General features: G+C 41.9%; 1 protein-coding gene across 2 annotated transcripts in view; it reads right to left on the bottom strand.

The window, feature by feature from the left end:
• Positions 1–1,398: 1,398 nt before the first annotated feature.
• The window catches only part of RPS6KA6 (ribosomal protein S6 kinase A6), a 142,157-nt gene continuing 120,781 nt past the window's right edge, over positions 1,399–22,774 (bottom strand). The window contains exon 23 of one of the 2 annotated variants that reach the window (XM_043973941.1): positions 1,399–2,237. In XM_043973941.1, coding sequence (XP_043829876.1) covers positions 1,589–2,237 — 649 coding nt within the window. In that variant the 3' untranslated portion in view covers positions 1,399–1,588. The remainder of the gene's footprint in view (positions 2,238–22,774) is intronic. The other variant, XR_006353889.1, reaches the window with a different exon arrangement.

Consider the following 22,774-nt stretch of genomic DNA (forward strand, 5'->3'; position numbering starts at 1 on the left):
TTTCCAGCTCTAATTAAACTAAGGCTAAATAAAATAAGCTGTTAGCCCTTCACTTTGTTTAAATGGCTCACTTCTCCATGTAGAACGAGCATGTGTGTGCTCATTATAGAACAAGACTTCCATTCACACAGGCCTGACACGATAATTTTGGCTAAATGCCTGCAGCTTGTTCAATGTCTGCCTGCCTGCCTATACATTGGGACAGGAGCTCTATTCCATACTTGGTAATTTGAATTGAGAGCAAGTATGTGAAGTGGCCTGTTGTTTGTGTGATGGGAAGAAAATGAAAAAGTAAAAGAGAATGCAGCGCTATGGGATGAATGTAACTTCACTGGTAGTGATAATTTCACATTTCAGGTCCAAGCACATTTGTGGGCAACTGACCTCCTGTAATCCTGACCTCTCCACCCCCCAGCCCCAACCCCATGCCAGACTAAGCACAGGCATCTGTCAGAAGATGGGCTTCACTAATCTATACTTGTGTGAAGGTCCACATTCAGGAGGGCTCACGCTTCCCCTCACCCTCTTTTGTGGTTGGCAGTACCACCTAGATAGAGACACTGGGCTTTTGACCAAGGCATGAAAATTTAGAGGGCAGTCAGTATTTACACAGAGTATAAACTGAGTTTAACATGTAGTTACCAAAAAGTTAGCTACAAAAGGAAATAATCAGCTGCCCAGGTCTATTGTTTTTACCTCTGTAATTCTATTTCATCCGTCCAGCTCTGTCACCGCTCCAGGTCAGGGTCTCGTCTCTTTTTGCCCATACAGCTTCCTAATTGATCTTTAGATGATGGCATTTCAAGCTAGGGGTGACTTTAAAGCACCTTCATTTTACAGGATAAAAAGAGACTCAGAGAAGTTAAATTATTAGCTCAGGGATGAGCTAGTTAAGTGGCAGAGCTAGAATTAGGAACCAGGCTTTCTGCCTCTACATTCAGTTGATTATAAAACTTATATCCTGTATTTTACAAATTTGCCTTTCTATCCTGTTATTACATTATCCCCATCACCAGTTTTTTGTTCTTGCTATCCCATATGCCTGGAATAGTCCCTCCCCATGCTGAATACATCCTTCCCTTACAGTTCCAACTCAGGTCCCATCTACTCCAGAAAGCCTGTCCTGTCTGATCACCATACCATTGGAGGGACCTTTCCTCCACAACATCCCCAACAACCTCCCCCATGCCAACTGAAATGCCTAGCTTCCTTCAAATCCCAATTCTAGTGCCACCTGCAGGAAACCTTTGACACCTGTACCCCTGATTTCAGTTCCCTCCCAAGTCCTACCACTCAAACCCACCTCATTCCAACAACTCCACCCCACCCCACCCCACCCCACCCCATCATAGACTAAAGTGAAACTGGTATCATTTTTAATGTAAGCATTTTTTTTTATTTTTTGGATACTGCAAGAAAAAGCATGACATCAATAGCCATTTGTTTTCATCAATCAGAAAACTGAAGTGACTGGAACATTTACTGTAAGATGAAATGACTATAAGATAACTAAGTTTGCTGCTTGAAAGGCTGTATTATTGATGGAAATTTACTCATCTAAGGAAATGCGATGCCAAGCAGAAATTTCTTAAAAGTTTTCCAAGATGTCATCAATACTGGATTTGGATTTAGCTTCTAGGTCTTTCACTTGTTGCTGAATCTTCTTCAGCTCTTTCAGCAGCTCCGTTGCTTTTTCAGCTTCTTTTTCCATCTCTAATATGTTTTCATTAATCTTGGTCTCCATGGTACTAAGTCTTCTGTCGGCTATATCAATTAAATCTTTTAGGTTTTTAATTCTGATTTCCATATGGGTCGCCTCTGAAATCAGTTCTTCATGGTCTCTTCCGCTATATTCAAATTCAAGCATCAGTTCTTCCCCTGCCTCTTTCAATTCTGATAGCTCTTCTTTAATTTGCCCCTGGCATCTTCTCACTAATGTCAATTCTTGCTCAAATTCTTCAACTGCATCCTTTATCCAGGTGATGACATCTCTTGGAGTTTCAGGTCTTATTTTTTCTTCCACATGAGCTACTGCTTGCATATTATCAGTTGTTTCAGCCACTGTAGGGTAATTCTTTGGCTTTTCATTGGTGTTTTCTGTTTCACTCATTTTCTGTTTCTGTTGTGTTTCATTCATCTCTATAGTTTCAGGGTTTCTTCTTTTTGGCTCTTCTCTTGTTTTTGGATGGCAGATGAGGCTCTCAGCTCCCTTGGAACTGTTCACTCCTTCACCCTGTCTGGAAAACAAGCACAAAATAAGTAAAAATTAGCCTTAAATAACCCAAGGCAGGCAGAAGGGAAAATTAAAGATTTTGATATAGAAAAGGTATTTTAAAAATCCAATTATCCTGGGTCTAAACAATACTCCTGTATGATAAGTATCCTTCAGTATACAGAACGGATAATTGTTCCTGAGAAATCGGTCACAGAGCACATATTAATGTCTTCTACCACTCCTGCTTCTCCCCTCCCCTTTAGAATTTGGGGGGTTTCAATCCTGATTTTAGTATAAGGACTCTAATGTACGTGGCTTCAGCCTCTAGGAACAGGGGTTCCGATGAGTTATGCTGTTTTCAGCTGAGAAAAAATAGTTTCCTTCCTCTTTTCCTTCCCATCCCCAACCTGAGAGCCCCTCCTCAAAATGACCTCCTGGTTCTAACGCCTCTCTAAGCCCCAGAACTTGCAGGGACATTCTAAAATCTCCTGGGGTGGAGCAGGGAGGGATGCAAAAGGCAGGAATAAAGAGGACGTCTAGCATAGTGAAAGAATCACAGTTACGATGATGCGAGGTTACGATGCCAGTTGTGAAACCATGAGGGAGGTTCAGCCCAGATCATTCTCCTCAGGCCCAGAAGAATGGGAGCTCGGTGTGGTGGCTCAGAGACCCGAGTTTAAGTCCCACCTCTGACTGACACTGGCTGTGCGTGAGCCTGGGCAAGTCTCACTACCCCTCAGTGTCCTAGAGAATTTTCTAAGTTACAGAACTTTTTTTTTGGCTGGGGTGGGGGGTGGGGGGCAGAATTGGGGTTAAGTGACTTACCCAGGGTCACACAGCTAGTAAGTGTCAAGTATCTGAGGCCCATTTTGAACTCAGGTCTTCCTGAATCCAGGGCTGGTGTTTTATCCACTGTGCCACCTAGCTGCCCCCAGTTACAGAACTTTTGAGCTGTATCAACAATGGGCATTTGTACACTGGGAATTCACTACAACCACGAATCACAATCTGATCAGGACAAACAAGCCCCAACCCCAAAGAGATAAATAAATAAACGCTCAGATAAATGAACAAATACATAACCATAGAGGCATCAGGGCTAGAAGAAACCTCAGAGATTATGTCAGTCCAAAGCACCCCTCCCCTCCTGCCACATCTAGGCCCACACATACGCATTCTTCTCTCCCTCTTCGCATCTCTCCTTCAAAACTTCAAAAACTCTCCCCAGAGCTCCTACCATGGCAGGAACCAGCTGGGTTACCTGGGCAGCAAGTAGTAAAGGGCAAGAACTCTACCTCGGCTGGCCAGGCCAAGCAAGGAAGTCAGGCAGTCGGGCAGGAGGGCAGGTTCACCAGCAGCTTGAGAGGGAATGGCAGCTTCCCTCTAAAAGCCTGCAGAATCCATGCTCCTGCTAAGCCAACAGATTTCCTGACTCAAAGGGAGGCTCCCCAGGGCCCTCCCCTCTTTGTACCTGGCCCTGCCTGACTGAGAGCAAGACTCCCACCCCTCCCCCAACTTCTACCTTAGTCTTTTGGGCATAGCTAGAATGAGGATCCTTCCCCCACCCAACCCTACTGAGGACTGCCTCCTATTTGACTTGAACAAGATTCTTTCATTTCCTCCACGTCCCCCACTTTTCCCTCCTGATTGAAAGGGAGGCTCCTTTCCCTTCCCCAGTGCATCCACCCTGACAGAACTCCAGGCTGAAAATGAGGACCAATCCCCACCCTCAAGAATCCGGTACTGTTTCAGCCTGGTATGGAAAATTCCAGAAGGATCTGGAAAGTCAGCTAAGTCCCTCTTTCTTCCTCACAAAGGTGTTTTAACTGAGAAACTCAATACTACAGTATTTAGGGCATGAAAGTACCTCATAAGCCATTTGGTATTCCCATCTGACTCCCATTTTACAAATGAGGAAACTGAGGCCTAGAAAGAGGAAGTAACTTGACAAAAAATGACATAAGATTTGTTTGTTTGTTTTGTTTTGGTTTTGGTGAGGCAATTGGGGTTAAGTGACTTGCCCAGGGCCACACAGCTAGTAAGTGTCAAGCATCTGAGGTCGGATTTGAACTCAGGTCCTCCTGAATCCAGGGCTGGTGCTTTATCCACTGCACCACCTAGCGGCCCCGATATAAGTTTTTGTTTCACACTCCCACATCATCCCTTTGGTGACCAAAAAGTTTTCCTGCCCTTAGACTTAAGTTCCCTAAAATCAGGGTCTGAAAATCATATTATAGGATTTGCAACTGGAAGCTTTGATGATACAGTTGAACTCCCTAATTTTACAAATGAGAAAATCAATAACTAATTTTGCCTATATTCATACATGAAGTAAGTAGCAAAGTCAAATCTGAATTAGACATTTTTCCCAATCCATCCTCTAGGGACCCTAGAGTCAGCGAAGGTTGATTCAAATCCTACAGCTAATACCTAATATCCATGCAACCTCAGACAGATCACTCAAACCTACCTGACCCTCAGTTCCCTCATCTGGAAAATGAGAAGCTTGAACTAGGTCAGGGGTTGGTAATTTTTCCCCCCTAAAATACCAGGTAGGATATTTTAAGCTTTGATGACCAACAGGCAAAAGTGAAAATATGACATAAGTACTTATGTAACACATTTTTATTGATGAAATCTAAAATATAATAATTGAGTATATATATATATACACATATTTTTTAATAATACTGGCCTACTAATGAGAAGATAATTCTTTTTTAGGGAGATATTTTGCTTTATCAAGGTTCAAAGTTACTGTTCTCTATCATCAAAATTGATTGTAAATGGTCACTTGTTAATAATAATCCATAATGTTATCACTGAAAATATCTCTTCACATAGATAAGTACTGCCAAACACTGGTATCAGGCCACAAGCTAATGATTTTAATTGTGCATATTCATTTCAAAGGCATTTATAGAATTCTAGACTCTTCTCTTGATATTTGCCTTTTAACATGGCATTGCAATGCAGAATAATTACTTTGAATTGAAGGTTAGGTGGAAGCTCCCCAATTGCACAGTTAAACAGATTTAGGAATATGGAATTCTTTTGTACTTGCATCAAGGTCCAAAAAACACTACTAGAACTGTAGTTTGAGTTAAAAAATATATATATGCAGCAAATTTGTGTGGGAATGGAGAATTTATTTCTTGTTTTAACTTTTGACAGCACAAGAAGTGTTTAAAGCAACTTGACATTGATTTCAATACAAACTTAGTTGTCATTGAATTGACTTTACCACAGCATTAAGTTTCACCTTTAAGTGCTGCTTTGTCTTGTAATTTTAGACTGAATTTATTTGAAAACATTATCAAAGTCTTTGATAAAAGCCACTTAATGTTCAATAATGGTGATTTAGGGCAGTTCTCATTCAGAAAAATTCCAAACTCAGCCCTGAGCTCAAAAAATTATAATAAAACTTTTTTCCCTCTCATTTCTTGTTTTGACATGATGGGTGTGCAATGGTAATAAAAAATGTCATGGTATGGTGAAATGCTGTCAAGTTACGATTGTATCATCAGTGAGAGGTGTTGAAAACATAGGGTCTCTATTGCAACTCCTCATTTCTACCACAGTAGTGGGAAAGCAGCCATAGACAATACGTAAAGGAATGAGCATAGTTGTATTCCAATAGAATTTTGCTTCTAAATATAAAAGCCATTCTCAGCTCACAAGCTGCACAAAAAACAAGCAGGCCATAGTTTGCCGACCCTTGACCTAGAAGACCTCTGAGGTCCCTTCCAGTTCTAGAGTTATATCCAATGATATTATGTCTATACAGAGCTGCCAAAGAAATCTTCCTAAAGCACAGATCTGATCATGTTATTCCCTCAAACAGCTTCTCCTCTAAAAGAAGGTACAAACTGTTCATTTTGGCATTTAAAGACCCTCATGATCTGGCTCTGCCCTGTCTTTCCACACTTATTCACCTTTCACCCCTTAACATACTCTATGTTCCAGCTAAATTGGCCTACTCATTGCTTTCCAAATTTAATATTCCTTCTCCAACCTCCATGCCTTTGCATACGCAGGCTGTCCCCCACACCTGGAATGCATTACCTCTTCACCTCTACCACTTTAAAGATGAGAAAATTGACTTTTCAGGGTTGGAGCTCAATTTTTTTTTAAAGATACTGGGGTCTGGGGAAGCTAGGTGGCACAGTGGATAAAGCACCAGTCCTGGATTCAGGAGGACCTGAGTTCACATTTGACCTAGCTGTGTAATCCTGGGCAAGTCACTTAATCCTCATTGCCCAGTAAAAACAAACAAACAAACAGACAGACAAACAGATACTTACCAGCCGTTTGACCCGGGCAAGTCATTTGACCCAATTGCCTTTAACCGCACCCCCTCCCCCCAAAAAAAACCAACAAAAAAAGAAAAGACGCTGGAGCCTTTATCATTGACCCTGAAATCACAACCCACTCTACCAACCCCAAGGGTTTTTCTTGGATTTAACTATCAAAAGATTCAAAGAAACAAGGATCCATTTTTTAAAAGTGAGGCAATTGGGGTTAAGTGACTTGCCCAGGGTCACACAGCTAGTAAGTGTTAAGTGTTTGAGGTTGGATTTGAACTCAGGTACTCCTGACTCCAGGGCTGGTGCTCTATACATCTAGCTGCCCCAAGGACCCATTTTTTAAAAAAATTAAAATGAGACAATTCACTTTAACAAACTTATAAGAAAACTGCCATAAGTGCTGGTGGATACCAGACAAAAAGATCAAGTCTGCCCTCAGAGAACTTACATTCTAAAGGTGTGTGGGGGGAGTGGGGGTGGAGGGGTGCTACAGCATGGACACAGATAAATATAGTACAAAGTAGGAAGTGATGGGGCAAAGGAAAAATTTGTGCTCTAGGAACATTTGAAGAGGGAGAGAGAACTTTTTTATTAGGTGGCAATCAGAGTTGAATCTTGAAGGAAGAATAGGATTTTGACAGTCTGAGAGGAGGACAGAATATATTGCAGTCATCAGAGACAACATATCAAGTTAAAGCTAAGTTCAGCTGTTATGTATTGTTGAACACAAACTGGGGAGCAATGTGAAACAAGATTTGGACATGTAGAATGGAGTTAGATTGGAGGGTGATTAGACCTGTTCATTAGAAAGCTTCTTTTTGAAGGAGAATGGGTTGGAGATGGGAGAGACTGGAGGTAGGGCAACCAGATGTTAAAACTCTCATCTGATAAACAAGGGGAAAATGTTACGGGATGCATGTGCGGACAAAATTGCGAAAAAGACCAAGTTTATTTGAAACTTTCATCTTCTCAGGGATCTTCTCCTCTCTTTCAGCACCTAGCACCCTTAAGAAATCCCCAGACTGCCCAGGGGTCCCAACTACAACACCTTCTTGGCCAGTTCCCATGTTTTCAACTTTTCTCTCTGAAGTTAAAATGTACTTGTCCTATGTTGTATCCCCTCAAGGTTCTGCTAATGCTGGGCTCAACTCCTACATCAGATATGACCAAAAAGGAATGTGGATTTCCTTATGGAATCTGCAATGCTATAACCCAAGGGGTTACTAATGGCCAATTTGGAATTAATTGCAGGAACGCTGTGTTGTGTACATCCTCTTCTTCCCTTTTTGGGAAGCTGGCACATTGGCCTCTCCCTACATCTGAAGCAGCTCTCTTGTTCTCCTGAACCTTTCTGATATCCATAAGAGTGGCAAAGCTGTCCCATCTACCAGAAATTGGCTGGCCTGGGCCTAGTGACCTAAGCTCGGCAGGGGCTGCTAGGCAGGTGCTCCCTAATTATCCTGGATTCCTGCTTTCCATTAGCCATTTCTGGTCTGGTCTGGTCTGTTCTGTTCAGTACAAAGATAATTTTTTCCTGGAAGAGAAACCAAAGGCAAAATGAAGGGGGGAAGCCTTTTTCTTCTGCATATACAATGCTAAACTTTAACAGGCAAGGGACGGGAGGTACTTCTAGGCTGCTTCTCTAGGTACCTGTTCACATTTCTATAGCTCTTAGAAAGTTTACAAGGCATTTTGTTTATAGCAATACTTTGAGGTAGGCCACACAAGCATTACCACCTCCCTCCCACCATTTTACAGATGAGGTGGGGGGAGGCAGTAACTTTCCTAGGGCCACAGGAGTGGGTTTTGCACCCGTGGTCAGGGACTTGGCCTAAGTTACAGGGATTCTTTAACCTTTCTTGTGTCATGGACTGCTTTGATAGTCTGATGAAGCCTATGGACCCCTTCTTATCTCAAATGATAAAATGCGTAGTATTACAAAAGAAATAACTTATATTGACATACAATGACCAAAATTTAAAAAGTAATAAAAAACCAATCAAGCCCCCACCCAAGTTTATGAAGCCCAGGTTAAGAATTCCTGCACTAGGAGGGCATTTCAGGTCCATTTCATCTTGCCTATTCTATGATTCTCTGAATCTATAGATCATTGTTTGTCTTTTTCTGTGTGCATAATCTCTCCAGTTTGATTGGAAGAGACTGTCTTGGGCTTTTTATATATCTGCCAGCTCCTTTGCACAGGGTTACATACTTATAGGTACAACAGAAATATTTACCAAATGAATGAATGGAACGGAACCAGTCACAGGGCCCCTCTTGCCTCTTGTCTACTGAAATAGACAATAAGGATGCATTTTCCAAAGGCAGTTTTCTTAGCATCTCTGTGGCACTAAAATGCAGATGCTAAATTATTGGGCAAATTAACAAGCACACTCAGAATGAGCCACAGAAGATGTTTTGTTTCTCTCTTAATTATATACAATGCATTATGAGGGCCAAAGAAAAGATGAGAAAGGAGATGGTGAACCTTGCCTGGTAAGGGGGGCAGGGGGAGGGAAGGAGCATGGAGGAAGCTTCCTTGTCTTTCTTTCGTACATGTGAAAAATGAACAAGATAAGCCATTTTCCTCTCTCTGCAATAGCCGATTCTGTATTATGGGAGATAAGTTTTTTTTTTCTTTGTCCTCAGAAATGACCCTCATTTAGGTCAAGGTGTACCCTTGAAAAATGAAGCACTGGGTACACTGTGCCCCCAGATTCATGAAAACATCTTTCTGAAGTCTCGTTACTCAACAAAGAAGAGCTCACTGAGAGCCTGCTGCTAGGCTTGAGATTTCAATAGAGTCAGAAACCCATTAATGATTTAATAAGAGTTAATCAAATCTTTGGTTGAGTCATTTTGTCATGCATTCAAATGATTTAGGGCCATGTTTTGAACAAAATGCTGCAAAGGCAACTATATGTTTTAGAAAAGAAATCACATTCTGGCACTTATTGGCATTTCTGTTTAAGACATACTTTATAATTCATGAAACTACTTTCAAATAAAAAATGTATTTCTTTTCCCTCTCTAAGGCATACAACGTGTTTGGGTAAGAAAATTATGCCCAATATGAAATGCTGATGGATCAGGAAATATGCATGTCATCACTGGGATTTTCACTGGGGTTTTCTTGGCAAAGATACTGAAATGGTTTGCTATTTCCTTCTCTAGTTCATTTTACAAATGGGGAAACTGAGGCAAACAGGGTTAAGTGACTTGCCCAGGGTCACACAGTTAATAAATGTCTAAAGTGGCATTTCAACTCAGGTCTTCCTGACTCCAGGCCTGGAACTCTATCCACTGCACCACCTAGCTGCATATGTATATATACATATATATTTATATGTTTGCTACTATATATATGCATATATGTGTATATATGTATATATGTGTGTTTTTATTTTTTAATTTTATTATTTGTGTGTTGTTTTTGATTGAATTTTATCTGCCAATTAGAGTCTAAGCTCTGTGGCAGCAAGGATTGTCTTGTTTAAATTCTGTGTCTCCCTATCACAGAATCCTGGGCACGGTAAATGCTTGTTAAATGTTTGTCCTACTGTATAACTGCAGCATGGAGGTATAGTCACTGAGGAATGAGAACAAACCCTGTCTTGGTCACCTGGAGGAAACTTTCAATCATTTCTCTAACTACTCCCGATCTTCCTTGTGGAGACAGCACACCAGGTGAAGTGGAAACAGCTTTTATAAGTGCAGGTCTGACCATGTCACTCCCCTACTCAATAAACTTCATTGGCTCCCTGTCACTTCCAGGATCAAATATAAAATTCTCTGGCATTCAAAGTCCTTCATAATTTGCACACACATCCCCCCTCTTTTCTAGTCTTCTTACACCTGATTTCTTTCTCCACCCCCACTCTGGATCCAGTGACACTGGCTTCCTTGCTGTTCCTCACACAGGATACTCCATCTTCATGCTGTGGACATTTTCACTGGTGGCTCCCAAGTCTGAAATGCTCTTCCTCCCAATCTCTGCCTCATAGTTCCCCTGATTTCCTTCAAGTCCCAGCTAAAATCCTACCTCCTACAGTCAGCCTTTCTTATTCTTCCTTAATTCTAGTGCTTCCCCTCTGTTGGTTACTTCCAGTTTATCCTGTCTTTATCTGGGTTGAACATAGTTGCTTGCATGTTGTCTCTCTCATTAGACTACTAGCTCCTTGAGAGCAGGGATTGTTTTTGTCTTTCTTTGTATCCCCAGTGCTTAGCATGTAGATAGTGAGTACTTAATAAATGATTCTTGACTAAATTATCAAAAACTGCATTTTGCTCTAAGAGACAAATGCATCTTTACAATAAACAAATAGTATCATTCTCTAGGCCTCTCAGCAAGTTGTATGGTGGGGATGTTATGGCCTGCTGTTGAGCATCATCTGTGAGAGGCCACCTGTTTCCTTCTCAGATTTCTATCAGAGATACCTTAAATGTGTATATATACCACTGCAAAGATTTGAGAGAAATGAGCAAGTAGGCATATCTTATGGCTCAGTAGGCACTAAGGTTCTCTTGGTCACACTTTTTATCTGTGATTTTTTTCTTGATACTTCTGGAATCTTCCCCTCTTTGAGTTATCTTGAAAATCAATCTCTGTGCACTAAGTGCTAGTAAAGCCTTTTGTTTTTCCATTGCTGTCATTTCAGGAAGTTCCTCAACTCCCTAGCAATGACAACAAAATTAAGCAAAACGATGCCATCACCGCATCTGACAAGGTATATAAAACATTTTACTATATAACATTCTGCCCTACATGAGATAATGTGTCAAGAGCTTAGCACAGTGTCTGGCACATAGTAGGCACTAAATATTTAAATACTTATTCCCTTCCCTTTCCCCTTTATCCTAGTGGACCTTTACCTCTCATTTGAGAGAAGGGAGATACACTTCATGATCTGTTCTCCAGAGCCATCATTGTTGTTGTTTTTTAATTACTAAGAGTTCAGTTTCCCTTTAAGGATCCTTTCCTTTACCTTTCTGTTGTCATCAGCTACCATTTTTCCATCACTGGGCTCTATACTTTCCCTTCTTGCCTCTTTCCTGTTTCTCTATTATTCTCTCACTGTATCATGAGGGCCATATTTACTTACTAACTCCCAGACTCCTATTGTTTGGAGGCTAAGTGGAGACAAAGTGGGGTTTGCTGAGCCCAACATTAGGAGAAGCAGCTGTGCCTTTAGGGAAAAAGCAGGAGGCCTCATGCCTGGCTCCAGTTCTGCTACTCCCTTACTTTGTGTTCCTGGTAAGTCATTTCCTCTCTCTGGCCCTTCATTTTCTTCTCTGTAAAGTGAAGGGATTAGACTAGATACTCTCTAAGGTTCCTTCCAGATCTAGAATTGCAAAGAAAGTGTGATGCACAAAGAACATTGTATTTGGCATCAGGAGACTTGCTTTTAAATCCCAGTTCTAGCTGTGTGACCTTGAGCAAGTAATTTACAGCATCATCTGTATGATAAAGAAGATAATACTTGTACCACCTAACTTACAGGGGATATTATGGGGGGAAATGAAGAATGATGTTTTCTCCAGAGTTCCAAAGTAATCATATGCTTTGAAAAACCATAAAGAATTATTCTTATTTCATAGATTTCACTTTTCCATAGCATGTCTTAGCTAGTCCTACAATGTCTCTGCTAATTTCTTTCATATTCTGTTTGGCAATGCCCAACTTTCTTAGGCTGGACTATCCCTAAAATTGCGATCCACAACAGGCTAGGATTTTAATTTTCCTGTCACTATAGTGGCCGCCATACCCACACCCAAAGTGTCAGAGTGGAGCTTGGATCTTTGATCTATCACGTTTCATCTCTGCTATAGAACCTCAGTGCCCTGTTATCTTTGTATTCAAACTTAGCAGATGTTAGTTGCAAAAGCCAGTGGCCTTCACCCATACCAGCAGTTAGTAAATGCCTGCTCTATGCCAGCTACCTTGAGAGGTGCTGGAGGTACTCCCTGTGTTGAAAGAGTTTATAATCTATCTAGAGGAGACAACATGAATACATGAACATATATCTGCATACGGACATAACTACATGAAAATCTATCTAGCCTACCTAGCTATCACTCTATCTATCATCGATTATCTATCTATAAATCTATCTATCTACTATAGACACACATAGAATAGGAACAAGATAATGGTGAGAGAAAGTTCTAGCATCTGGGGAGATGAAGAAAGTCTTCTTGAAAAAGATGGTGCTAGGGCAGCTAGGTGGCGCAGTGGATAGAGCACCAGCCCTGGAGTCAGGAGGACCTGAGTTCAAATCCGACCTCAGACACTTAACACTTACTAGCTGTGTGACCCTGGGCAAATCACTTAACCCCAATTGCCTCACCAAAAAAAATGCAAAACAAACAAACAAAAAAGAGCCAAAAAAAAAAAAAAGATGGTGCTAGGGCAGCTCGGTGGCATAGTGGATAAAACACCAGCCCTGGATTCAGGAGGACCTGAGTTCAAATCTGGACTCAGACATTTGACACTTACTAGCTGTGTGACCCTGGGCAAGTCACTTAACCCTCATTGCCCTGAAAAAAAAAAGAAAGGGTTACATATCTAGTAAATGTCTGAGTCTGGATTTGAACTCAGGTCCTCCTGACTCCAGGGCTGGCACTCTATTCACTGCAGTGCCACCAAGCTGGCTAGATGCCAAGTAGAGGAATTTATTTATATTTGATCTGAGAGGTAAGAGGAAGCTCCTGGAGTGGCTACAATCATTCATTTGTATGATCATAGGATTTAGAGCTGAAAGATAGGGATATGAGGTTGTGAGATCACTACCACAACTCACCTAGTCCCAACTTCTTCATTTTACAGAGGAAGAAACTGAAGCCTAGGGCAGGAAAGTGACTTGTCATACAGAATTTCAGAGTTGGAAGGGACCTCAGAGGCCTTCTATTCATAACAATTACCTCTTGTCCTGATTTCTTTTCAAACCACAGGCAATCTTGCAAGACTAATATTCAGTCCTAAAGGTGAAACATCATATGTAATTTTGGATGCAGAAGGAAAAGGCTGAGTCAATATGTTTTCTAATTCTACCTTGTTCCTGCTTCATCCATTTAACCTTTGAAAGAAAACAGAAAACTGACTCACTTCCAGCTCATTTCCTAATAATCAGCATGTCCTAAGGACCTAAAATTATGACGAGTTCAGCCTTTTTCTAACTTAGAAAAATGAACAAGCTGGGGTCATTTTGACCCAAGAACATTAGCAACTCCATGCCTTGTTATTCTTGGGCATTACCTGGGGTCCTTCTATAATGAAGACTCTTTGCTCTCAAGAGTCTCCTGCTGCTTTTGAGAACATCTGACTCTGGATGGGGATGTCTGGGGGTAGGTGGTGGGAAGGGAGGCCAGATAATTAAATATGTGTGAGAAGGAGCAAGGTTTTCCCATTGTAGTTTTTCATCAGGAAATCTAGCTGGGTCCTTGGTTCCTTCTTTCCTACTATTCTCTGGTTCTACCTTTTATCATATGGTGGAGAAGAAAGAGTCCTAGATTTACATCTGATACAGAACTCAATTTAATCCAACTCAGCATTTATTAAATTATTATTATCCACTAGCTACTGTGCTAGGAGCTGGGGTCACAGAAATAATAAAGAAACCATCCCTGCTTACATTCTATTAGGGGTATACAGCACATGCTTAGATGAGTAAACATAAGGTAGAGAATGACAGGAGCAAGGGGGAGAACGACTAAAGTATTTGAGGTGGCAAAGAACTCTAACATGGAAGTGATTATGGGTTAAATCAAGGAAGGCTTCATGAAGGAAGTGGCACCTGAACTGAGCCTGGGATGAAGATAAGTATTCCGGGTCATGGATAAGGAAGAAGTACATTCCAAGCACAGAGGAGAGATTCTGCAAATGCACAGAGGTAGGAAATGTAGTATTAAGTCCAGTTGGGTTGGAATGTAGATCTCATAAATGGGAGTAGTATGAAATAAGGAGGAAAGATAGATGGGAATCAGGTTGTGCCTTAAATGTAAGACTAAAAGGGTGGTATTTTATCTTATAGGCAGTGGAGAACCACTAAAGATTTCTGAGCAAAGGAACCTTGTGGTTCCTCTTCCTCCGCCTCCTCCTTCTTCTTCTTCTTCTTCTTCTTCTTCTTCTTCTTCTTCTTCTTCTTCTTCTTCCTCCTCCTCCTTCTTCTTCTTCTTCTCTCTCTCTCTCTCCCCCTTTCCCTCCCTCCCCCCTCTCTCTCAGGTCTCATTTTCTAGGGATTCACTTAGTAACTCTACTTAAAGGAAGGGCTCCCAAATCTCCATAGCACAAGACAATCTGAATCTTTCTCCTGAGCTCCAGTCCCAAATTGCCAAACTGCCTGCTAAACATCTCTACTTGGGGGCCTGATAGGCAGTTCAAACTCTATGTGTTTAAAACAAAACTCATCCCTTCTAAGCCCAATGCACTTCTTAACTTACCAATTTCTCTTTTTAAATTTTTTTTTTTGCAGGGCAATGAGGGTTAAGTGACTTGCCCAGGGTCACACAGCTAGTAAGTGTCAAGTGTCTGAGGCTGGATTTGAACTCAGGTCCTCCTGAATCCAGGGCTGGTGCTCTATCCACTGTGCCACCTAGCTGCCCCCCCCCCCCCCGATTTCTCTTAAGAGCAGTATTATCCTTCTAATGAACCTTTACAACCTCAAAGGTATCCTGGACTCTACTCTCTCTTATTCCCATCCCATTTCCATTCTGTTGCCAAATCTTGTCATTTCTACCACCACAACATCTCTCATGTTTGTCCCCTTCTTTCTACTTACAAAGACATTCTCCTAGTTAGGTCCTTTCTCAAGGCTCACCTGGATTATTCCAAGGGCTTCCTTCACTGCCCAACTCACCTTCCTCTAAACTTCTATTGCTGGGCTTGTTGGTAGTGCAGACACTTAATTATTTCATGTGTCTCAGTCTTCTCTTTCCAGCTAGAGGATCAGTGGAGATGGGGTCTGCATTGTCTCCTTCCTCTCTAGTCTCCACATTGCCTACTACAGAGCTGGACACCTGGGAGATGCTCAACATATATTTTTTGGTCAATTCATAAAGAAGCCTCATTCTCTTGTGTGTGTGTGTGTGTGTGTGTGTGTGTGTGTGTGTGTGTGTGAGTGAGAGAGAGAGAGAGAGAGAGAGAGAGCGAGCGCGAGCGCGAGTGCGAGACTTCCTGGGGACCAAGGCAGGTTGAGAAACTTGCTCAGTCACTTGGTTGTTTCTAATGAGTTATGAGGCAGAAGTAGTTTATATCAGTTCTGCCAGGTGGCTTACATTTAAAAAATGTTTTTTCTAATGCCTTTCATTTTTATATCACAGTAATTTCTGAAGTTACCCATTCCCCTGTCCCCCTCTCCTTCAAATTGAACTTGCTCTGATAACAAAGAAAAACAATTAAACAAAACCATTCCAAGTAATGACTGAGTTTAACAATGTAGACAACACTCTGCCCCAGTAGAATCCCACTTCTTTGGTGAGGGTAAGGAGTTTTGTTTTATTATCTGTTCTCTGGGACCTTCCCAACCCAAAGTTAGGTGATTCCTGCTCTCTACTGGCCATTTCAGCTCCGAGAGTCCAATTCTACAAAAAACAATACCCAAGAGTCCTGGCTCTTAGGAGGCAAGGGTGCTACTTTCAGGAAAAGTTATCTTTGTGCACTGTCCATAGAATGGCCAATGTTTGGTGAATGAATTAATGATGGAAACGCACTCAGTTTTCAATTTTGCCCAATGACTGCTAACAGTGTGGCAAAGCCTGTGCCAATTATATGTGGTCTGGGAAATTGATAATCCCTAGGATTCCATAAGGAAAGATTTTAGAAATGTCTGGGTGTCACAGGGATGTAAACTGCTCCTGTTACTGGAGTACCTTTAGGCTTTCAAAGTGCTCTTCTGATAATGACCCTCTGAGTGCAAGGATTAGCTCCATTTTACAGATGGGAAAAAGACTCATAGAACAGAAAAGACCAGGGTCACCTAGCAGAATGAGTATTTTGATTCCCATTTTTACAGATGAGAAAATGGAAGCTCAGAAAAGGGAATAAGTGTCAGTCATCAAGGTTTGAACTAAGATCTGTTTCCAGGTCCCATACTTCTTCTGCTTCTCCATATAGCAGACTAACAGGAAGACACTGCCCATGGTTTGAACCCCTGGAGATGAGTCAGTCCCCCCGTCCAGAGCCACAATTACAAGTAGGGATAAACCAGATCTCCAGATTTTCCAATTATTTAGTTTTGTGTTATCTCATTCCAATTGTATTCCTTTGGAGTAGGCCCTCCCTTTCTAATCCTATTCCACAGGGGCTCTGAGTTCCTCTTTATAAAAGAAAACATTCAAAGACATTAATTAATAAATTAATTAATTCAGAGACATTAATTAATATTAATCAATACGACGTTGTCTCAAGGGAGGCTATGCACTGACCTGGGGGCTTTGCTCAGGCCTAGAGCTACAGCAGAGAAGGCATGACATGGGTCTGGAATTAAAGCCATTGAAGTCAGAGCTTTCCCAACAAGACCATTTCTAAAGTTTTCCTAGTCTAGACAGGTTCCCTCCAAATTCCATCCTTTCTAAGCTCCCAAACCAGAGTCTGGAAAAATCTAGGAAAAATGCAAAACCAAACAACCTTTTGTACTAGAATTGTCCAGCGCCTCCCAACTCAGCTGCCAAATGAAATTTGTGAGGAAATGCTACCATCTTATGGCCATGGAGGGGAAAGCACACACAAAGGAAAGTGATGAAGGGATATAGGAAGGAAAGAAACATTTGTGCGGAGGCTGTAGGAGAAGAGAAGGCCCCAGAGGAAGGAAGTTGGGGGTGGGTTAGAGGGAGGGGAACAGCACTGCAAGGCACAAGGTGATAGATGGGGAGAACAGTCTCAATTCAAATCCTGAATTTCCAACTTGACATGTTTCCCAGGAATATTCCCGTCAGTGGAAACAGCATTGGATTTGGTGTCAGAGGAAATAGGGTCCAATCCCAGCTGCTTTTGTAACCCTGGGTAAGTCACCTGATCTCTCTCCATCTCAGTTTCCTCATCTGTATAATATGGGAGTTACATTCAACTGGGATCTGAGATACACTGGGAACCAGTTAAGGAAGCATCAGGTGATTATTTACAACCTAGGGCATCAGGGAGTCCTGTGTAGAGATCAAAGGCTCCATTAGAACCAAGCCGTTTTGTCCAGAATTCGCGTTCTTGTCTGAATCACAAGGCTGAGCTGAGCCTCTTCCCATACTCCTTCCCATTTTGACCTTGCACTATTCCCCATGCCCCAAACCATACACCTGAAAAGCACTGGCAGAACATTAGCTCACCTGATCCTTACACTAGCCTTATGAGGAAGGCGCTATAATTAGCCCCATTTTACCAGTGAGGCAATTGAGGCTCTGAAGGATTAAGTAAACGAACTCAAGCTCAGAGGCTCAGTTTTTCTCTCCTCCCTAACTCCTGCCCTTATACTTCAACATACTGATATTTCTTCAAATATCCTTAGCCCCTAGTTCTATAACCTCATTTCCCATGATGCATTCCTCCACCCCACCTCAGTTACACACAGAAATGGTCATACTCTTGATTTTGGCATCATCCACAAATGCTCCCTCCATTTCCATGCTCATGAACTCTGAAATTCCCTCATCTGGTCACAATCTTATTGTTCAATTTTTCCCTGTCTTGCAACCCCAAATGCTCTACTTTGTCCTCATCTTGATCTCCAATCCTTCACCCCCTCAGCTTTTTCCCAGACCATCATCCCTGCACTGGCTACATTCATCCTTCCCCATCTTGATCCCTTAGTGAAACAGTTCAACTCCCTAACGCCTTCTTCTTTTGAATCCCTTCCCCCTTTTCCTATCACCAATCTTGGCCTGCTAAACCTTAATCCTGGATTAATCCCACCATCTTCTGCCTTGACTGCTACTCATATGCTGCAGAATAAAGCTGGAGAAAATTAGAAAACCATACTCACCAGATCCACTACAAATTTGTTATGTAACATCAACTGGGCCCTCACTGCTCCAAGAAAATCCTTTTATACCTCACTTTCCCACTCATCATAGTGGCTTTTCCAAACATTTTCATCCCTTCTTATATATATATATATTTATATTTCTTATATATAATTTACATTTAAAATAAATTTCTATTTATAAATGTAATATTTATAATAAAGTTATATTTGTATATAATTTATAATTTAATATAGTATATATTCTTATTATAGTAACTGCTTATAAGTAAGTCCCTTATTTATTTATTTATTTATTTTTAAGTGAGTGCTTTATAAAAGGGCCAGCTAGGTGGCACAGTAGATAAAGCACTGGCCCTGGAGTCAGGACAACTTGAGTTCAAATCTCACCTCAGACACTTACTAGCTGTGTGATCCTAGGCAAGTCACTTAACCCCAACTGGCTTAAACATCCGGGGCCATCTCCAGTCGTCCTGATGTATATCTTGCCACTGGACCTGGATGGCTCTGAAGGAGAGACCGAGATTAATGCCCTTACACAGCCCTCCCTCACTTAAATCCAATTCACTACAAGTCATGACATCACCTCCCCATGTCATGATCCTCTTTGAGAACAAAAGACAAACAAATGCTTATATAAATATTAAATATTATTCCATCCTCAATTTAAAGTATACAAATGCCTTACTCCATCATCTTATCCTTCACCCCCATTTCACATGAAGAGATAGTCCTTTTCCTTATCAAGACAAACCCCTCTACAGGCAAAAGTGATCCCATTCCATCCTGCCTTTGCCAGCAGATTTTTCCTTCTATCATCCCTGTCTCACTTATCTTCATTCTCTCCCTGTCTGTCGGCTTCTTTGCTATTGTCTACAAACATGCCTTCTCCTGGGGAAAGCTGGCCTTGCCCTGGCGTCTCTCTTAAATGGCTTAGTGCTAAGGACAGCGACTGACTCCCCATGCCATCACTTTTGCTGCCAAGCAAACGAATGAGAGGAAAATGGAGACGACTAATAATAGAGGGCAGGAGAGCCTGTCCTTGGCAAATGAATAATGTGACAGGGAATAAAGTACCTTATTTTCCTACGGCATAAGGGTTAATTCTGGCCTCAGAAACTGCAATCCTTAAATGCAACTCTGGAGGGTGAGCTGGCTCTGCCTTCGTCACTGTGTCTGGAAGGAAGGCAATATGCAGATGATACGTCCCTATGGCAACCCAGCACAGGGAGTTTGGCTCACAGTCTGGTAATGAATGAAACAACGGGTATGAAATCAGATGGTAGGGAGGAGGCCCACAGCTGGGACCCCTGACCCAGTCCTGAGGGAGGAAGATACAGAGGATGGTAAGGCTGACACCAGCAAGGGCAAGACCCCCTCCAATGAGCCATGAGCCCATGGAATAAAATGCTACAGGTTAAGTCAGCCCAGGAGGAATGGTGTTCTCAAGAATGGAAATATGAGGACAAAAAGAAAAACACTCTTGATGGGGACAAAAAAACCATAATTTGTCTGAAGCAGGGTTTCTATGCCTTTCTGTGTCCTGGACCCCTATGATATAATCCCATCAATCTCTCCCCACCTTCTCTGAATAATTAGGAAGGAAAATGATTATATGGAAATACAGTTAACAAAATTTTTTTAAAGAGTTCATGGACCCCAGGTGAGGAACCCCTGGACTCTAAAATGGATTGTTCTAGATGTACATAAAATCCAGCAATGCAGATTTGAAAAGATGTGCACAGAAGATGGAAGCAAGAGTTGACACAAAAGCAGCATCAGGACTGTGTTAAAGCTTGATGAAGAAGGTCGAAATAACAGAAAGAGGCTTTCAGAAGCATCTTGGGAAAAACAGGAGATCAAAGAAAAAAAGAGGACCACTCAGGGCCCTCAAATGAGATGCTACCTGATGACAGAGAGAAGGCAAAGGTTTTTTTTAACTCTCCTTGAGCTTTTGTTTTCTATTCTAATTTACAAGGACTAAAACCCAAGTTAAAAAGAAAACAAGTAAGAGAGAACCAAATTGTTTTTGGTAATTTCCAGTCCCCAATTCCAGATGAACTATAACCCAGGGTACTGGGCAAACTAGCAGATAAGAAAGTTGAGCCCGGGTCAGTGATCTTTGAGAGAACATGGAGAAAGAAAGAGGTTCCACAGAACTGGAAAGGACAAAAGAATCCCTCCATTGTCAAAACAGGAAAAAACAGTGGAGTGTATAAATTACAGACCAGCAAACTAGATGAATTCCTGGCAAAATCCTCTAACATATTATTAAAGGGATGGTTAATTAACATGTAGAAAAGGAAGTGGTGGGGCAGCTAGGTGGCACAGTGGATAGAGCACCGGCCCTGGAGTCAGGAGGACCTGAGTTCAAATCTGGCCTTAGACACTTGACACTTACTAGCTGTGTGACCCTGGGCAAGTCACTTAACCCCAATTGCCTCACAAAAAAAAGAAAGAAAAGAAAAGGAAGTGGTGATCACAAAGTGCCGATATGACTTCATCAACAATAGATCATGGCTTCTACTTCTAATAAACACCAAATGGCAGACAACGCCAGTGCTGCAGGAGGAGCTGGAGGCCCCAGGGACCCCTAGTCCGAGGGGGCTTCTCAGGTGGCTTTGGCAGTGGGGACTGAGGTCAATGTTGGGGCCGCGGTCTAGGTTGGAGTCGTAGCCGCAGGCCCAAGGAGGAAAGGCCAAGGATAAGGAGTGGGTTCCTGTCACCAAGCTGGGCTGCCTAGTCAAAGACATGAAGATCAAGTCTTTGGAGGAGATCATAAATTTCTTCCTGGGGTCTTCAGTGAAGGATGAGGTTCTGAAGATCATGCCTATTCAGAAACAAACTAGAGGGGGCAGCTAGGTGGCGCAGTGGATAGACCACCGGCCCTGGAGTCAGGAGTACCTGAGTTCAAATCTGGCCTCAGACACTTAACACACATACTTACTAGCTGTGTGACCCTGGGCAAGTCACTTAACTCCAATTGCCTCACTAAAAAACAAAAACAAAAACAGAAACAAACTAGAGCTGGACAATGTACCAGGTTCAAGGCTTTTGTGGCCATTGGCGACTACAATGGCCATGTTAGCTTGGGTGTCAAGTGCTCCAAGGAAGTAGCCACAGCTATTCGTGGTGCTATCATTCTGGCCAAGCTGTCCATCATTCCTGTGGGACTTGACTACTGGGGGAACAAAACTGGCAAGCCTCACACAATGCCCTGCAAGGTCACTGGGCACTGTGGATTGGTTTTGGTGTGCCTGATCCCCACCCCTCAGGATAGTGGCATTGTCTCAGCTCCTGTGCCTAAGAAACTCCTGATGATGGCTAAAATTTATGACTGCTATACTTCTGCAAGAGGCTGTACTGCCACTCTGGGCAACTTTGCTAAAGCTACCTTCGATGCCATCTCTTAAACATACAGCTACCTAACCCCAGATCTGTGGAAGGAGACTGTGTTTACTAAGTCTCCCTATCAGGAATTCACCGACCATCTTGTGAAGACTCACACTTGGGTGTCTGTCCAGAGGACCCAGGCAGCTGCTGTTTCAAACACATAAGACGTTTTTTTATAAACAATGAATAAAATGAACTATGCCTGCTTAAAAAAATAGATCATGATAAGATAACATCATTACCTTTTTTTTGTGCAGGGCAATGAGGGTTAAGTGACTTGCCCAGGGTCACACAGCTAGTGAGTGTCAAGTGTCCAAGGCCGGATTTGAACTCAGGTCCTCCTGAATCCAGGGCTGGTGCTTTATTCACTGCTCCACCCAGCTGCCCCCTCATGATGTTTTTTGACAGTTAGTACATTAGTAGATTAGGAATGCTATGTCTTAATTTTAGATAAGATTTGCTGTTTCTTATGCTGTTCTGTCAGACAGATGGATTTGGAACTAGATGTCAACTTGGAAGGAAGTCTATGGTGCATGCCTCAGGGATCTATGCTTGTCTCAGTGCTAGTTATCATTTTTATCAATGATTTGGATAAAGGAATAGATAGCATGCTTATCAAATATGAAGATGACACAAAGCTGGACAAGATAATTAACTCTGACATCTGTAAGGATACAAAAAGATTTTGACAGGACTGGACATTAGGCTGGATCTAATATAATTAAATCCAAAATGGACAAATGTAAAGGTTTACACTGGGGTTAAAAAAAATCACCCATATGATATCCATCAATTGGAGAATGGCTAAACAAGTTGTGGTATATGAATGTAATGGAATACTATTGTGCTTTAAGAAATGATAAGCAGGCAGATTTCAGAAAAACCTGGAA

The sequence above is a fragment of the Dromiciops gliroides genome, chromosome X, assembly GCF_019393635.1.
Source record: "Dromiciops gliroides isolate mDroGli1 chromosome X, mDroGli1.pri, whole genome shotgun sequence".
Taxonomy (NCBI): Eukaryota; Metazoa; Chordata; class Mammalia; order Microbiotheria; family Microbiotheriidae; genus Dromiciops; species Dromiciops gliroides.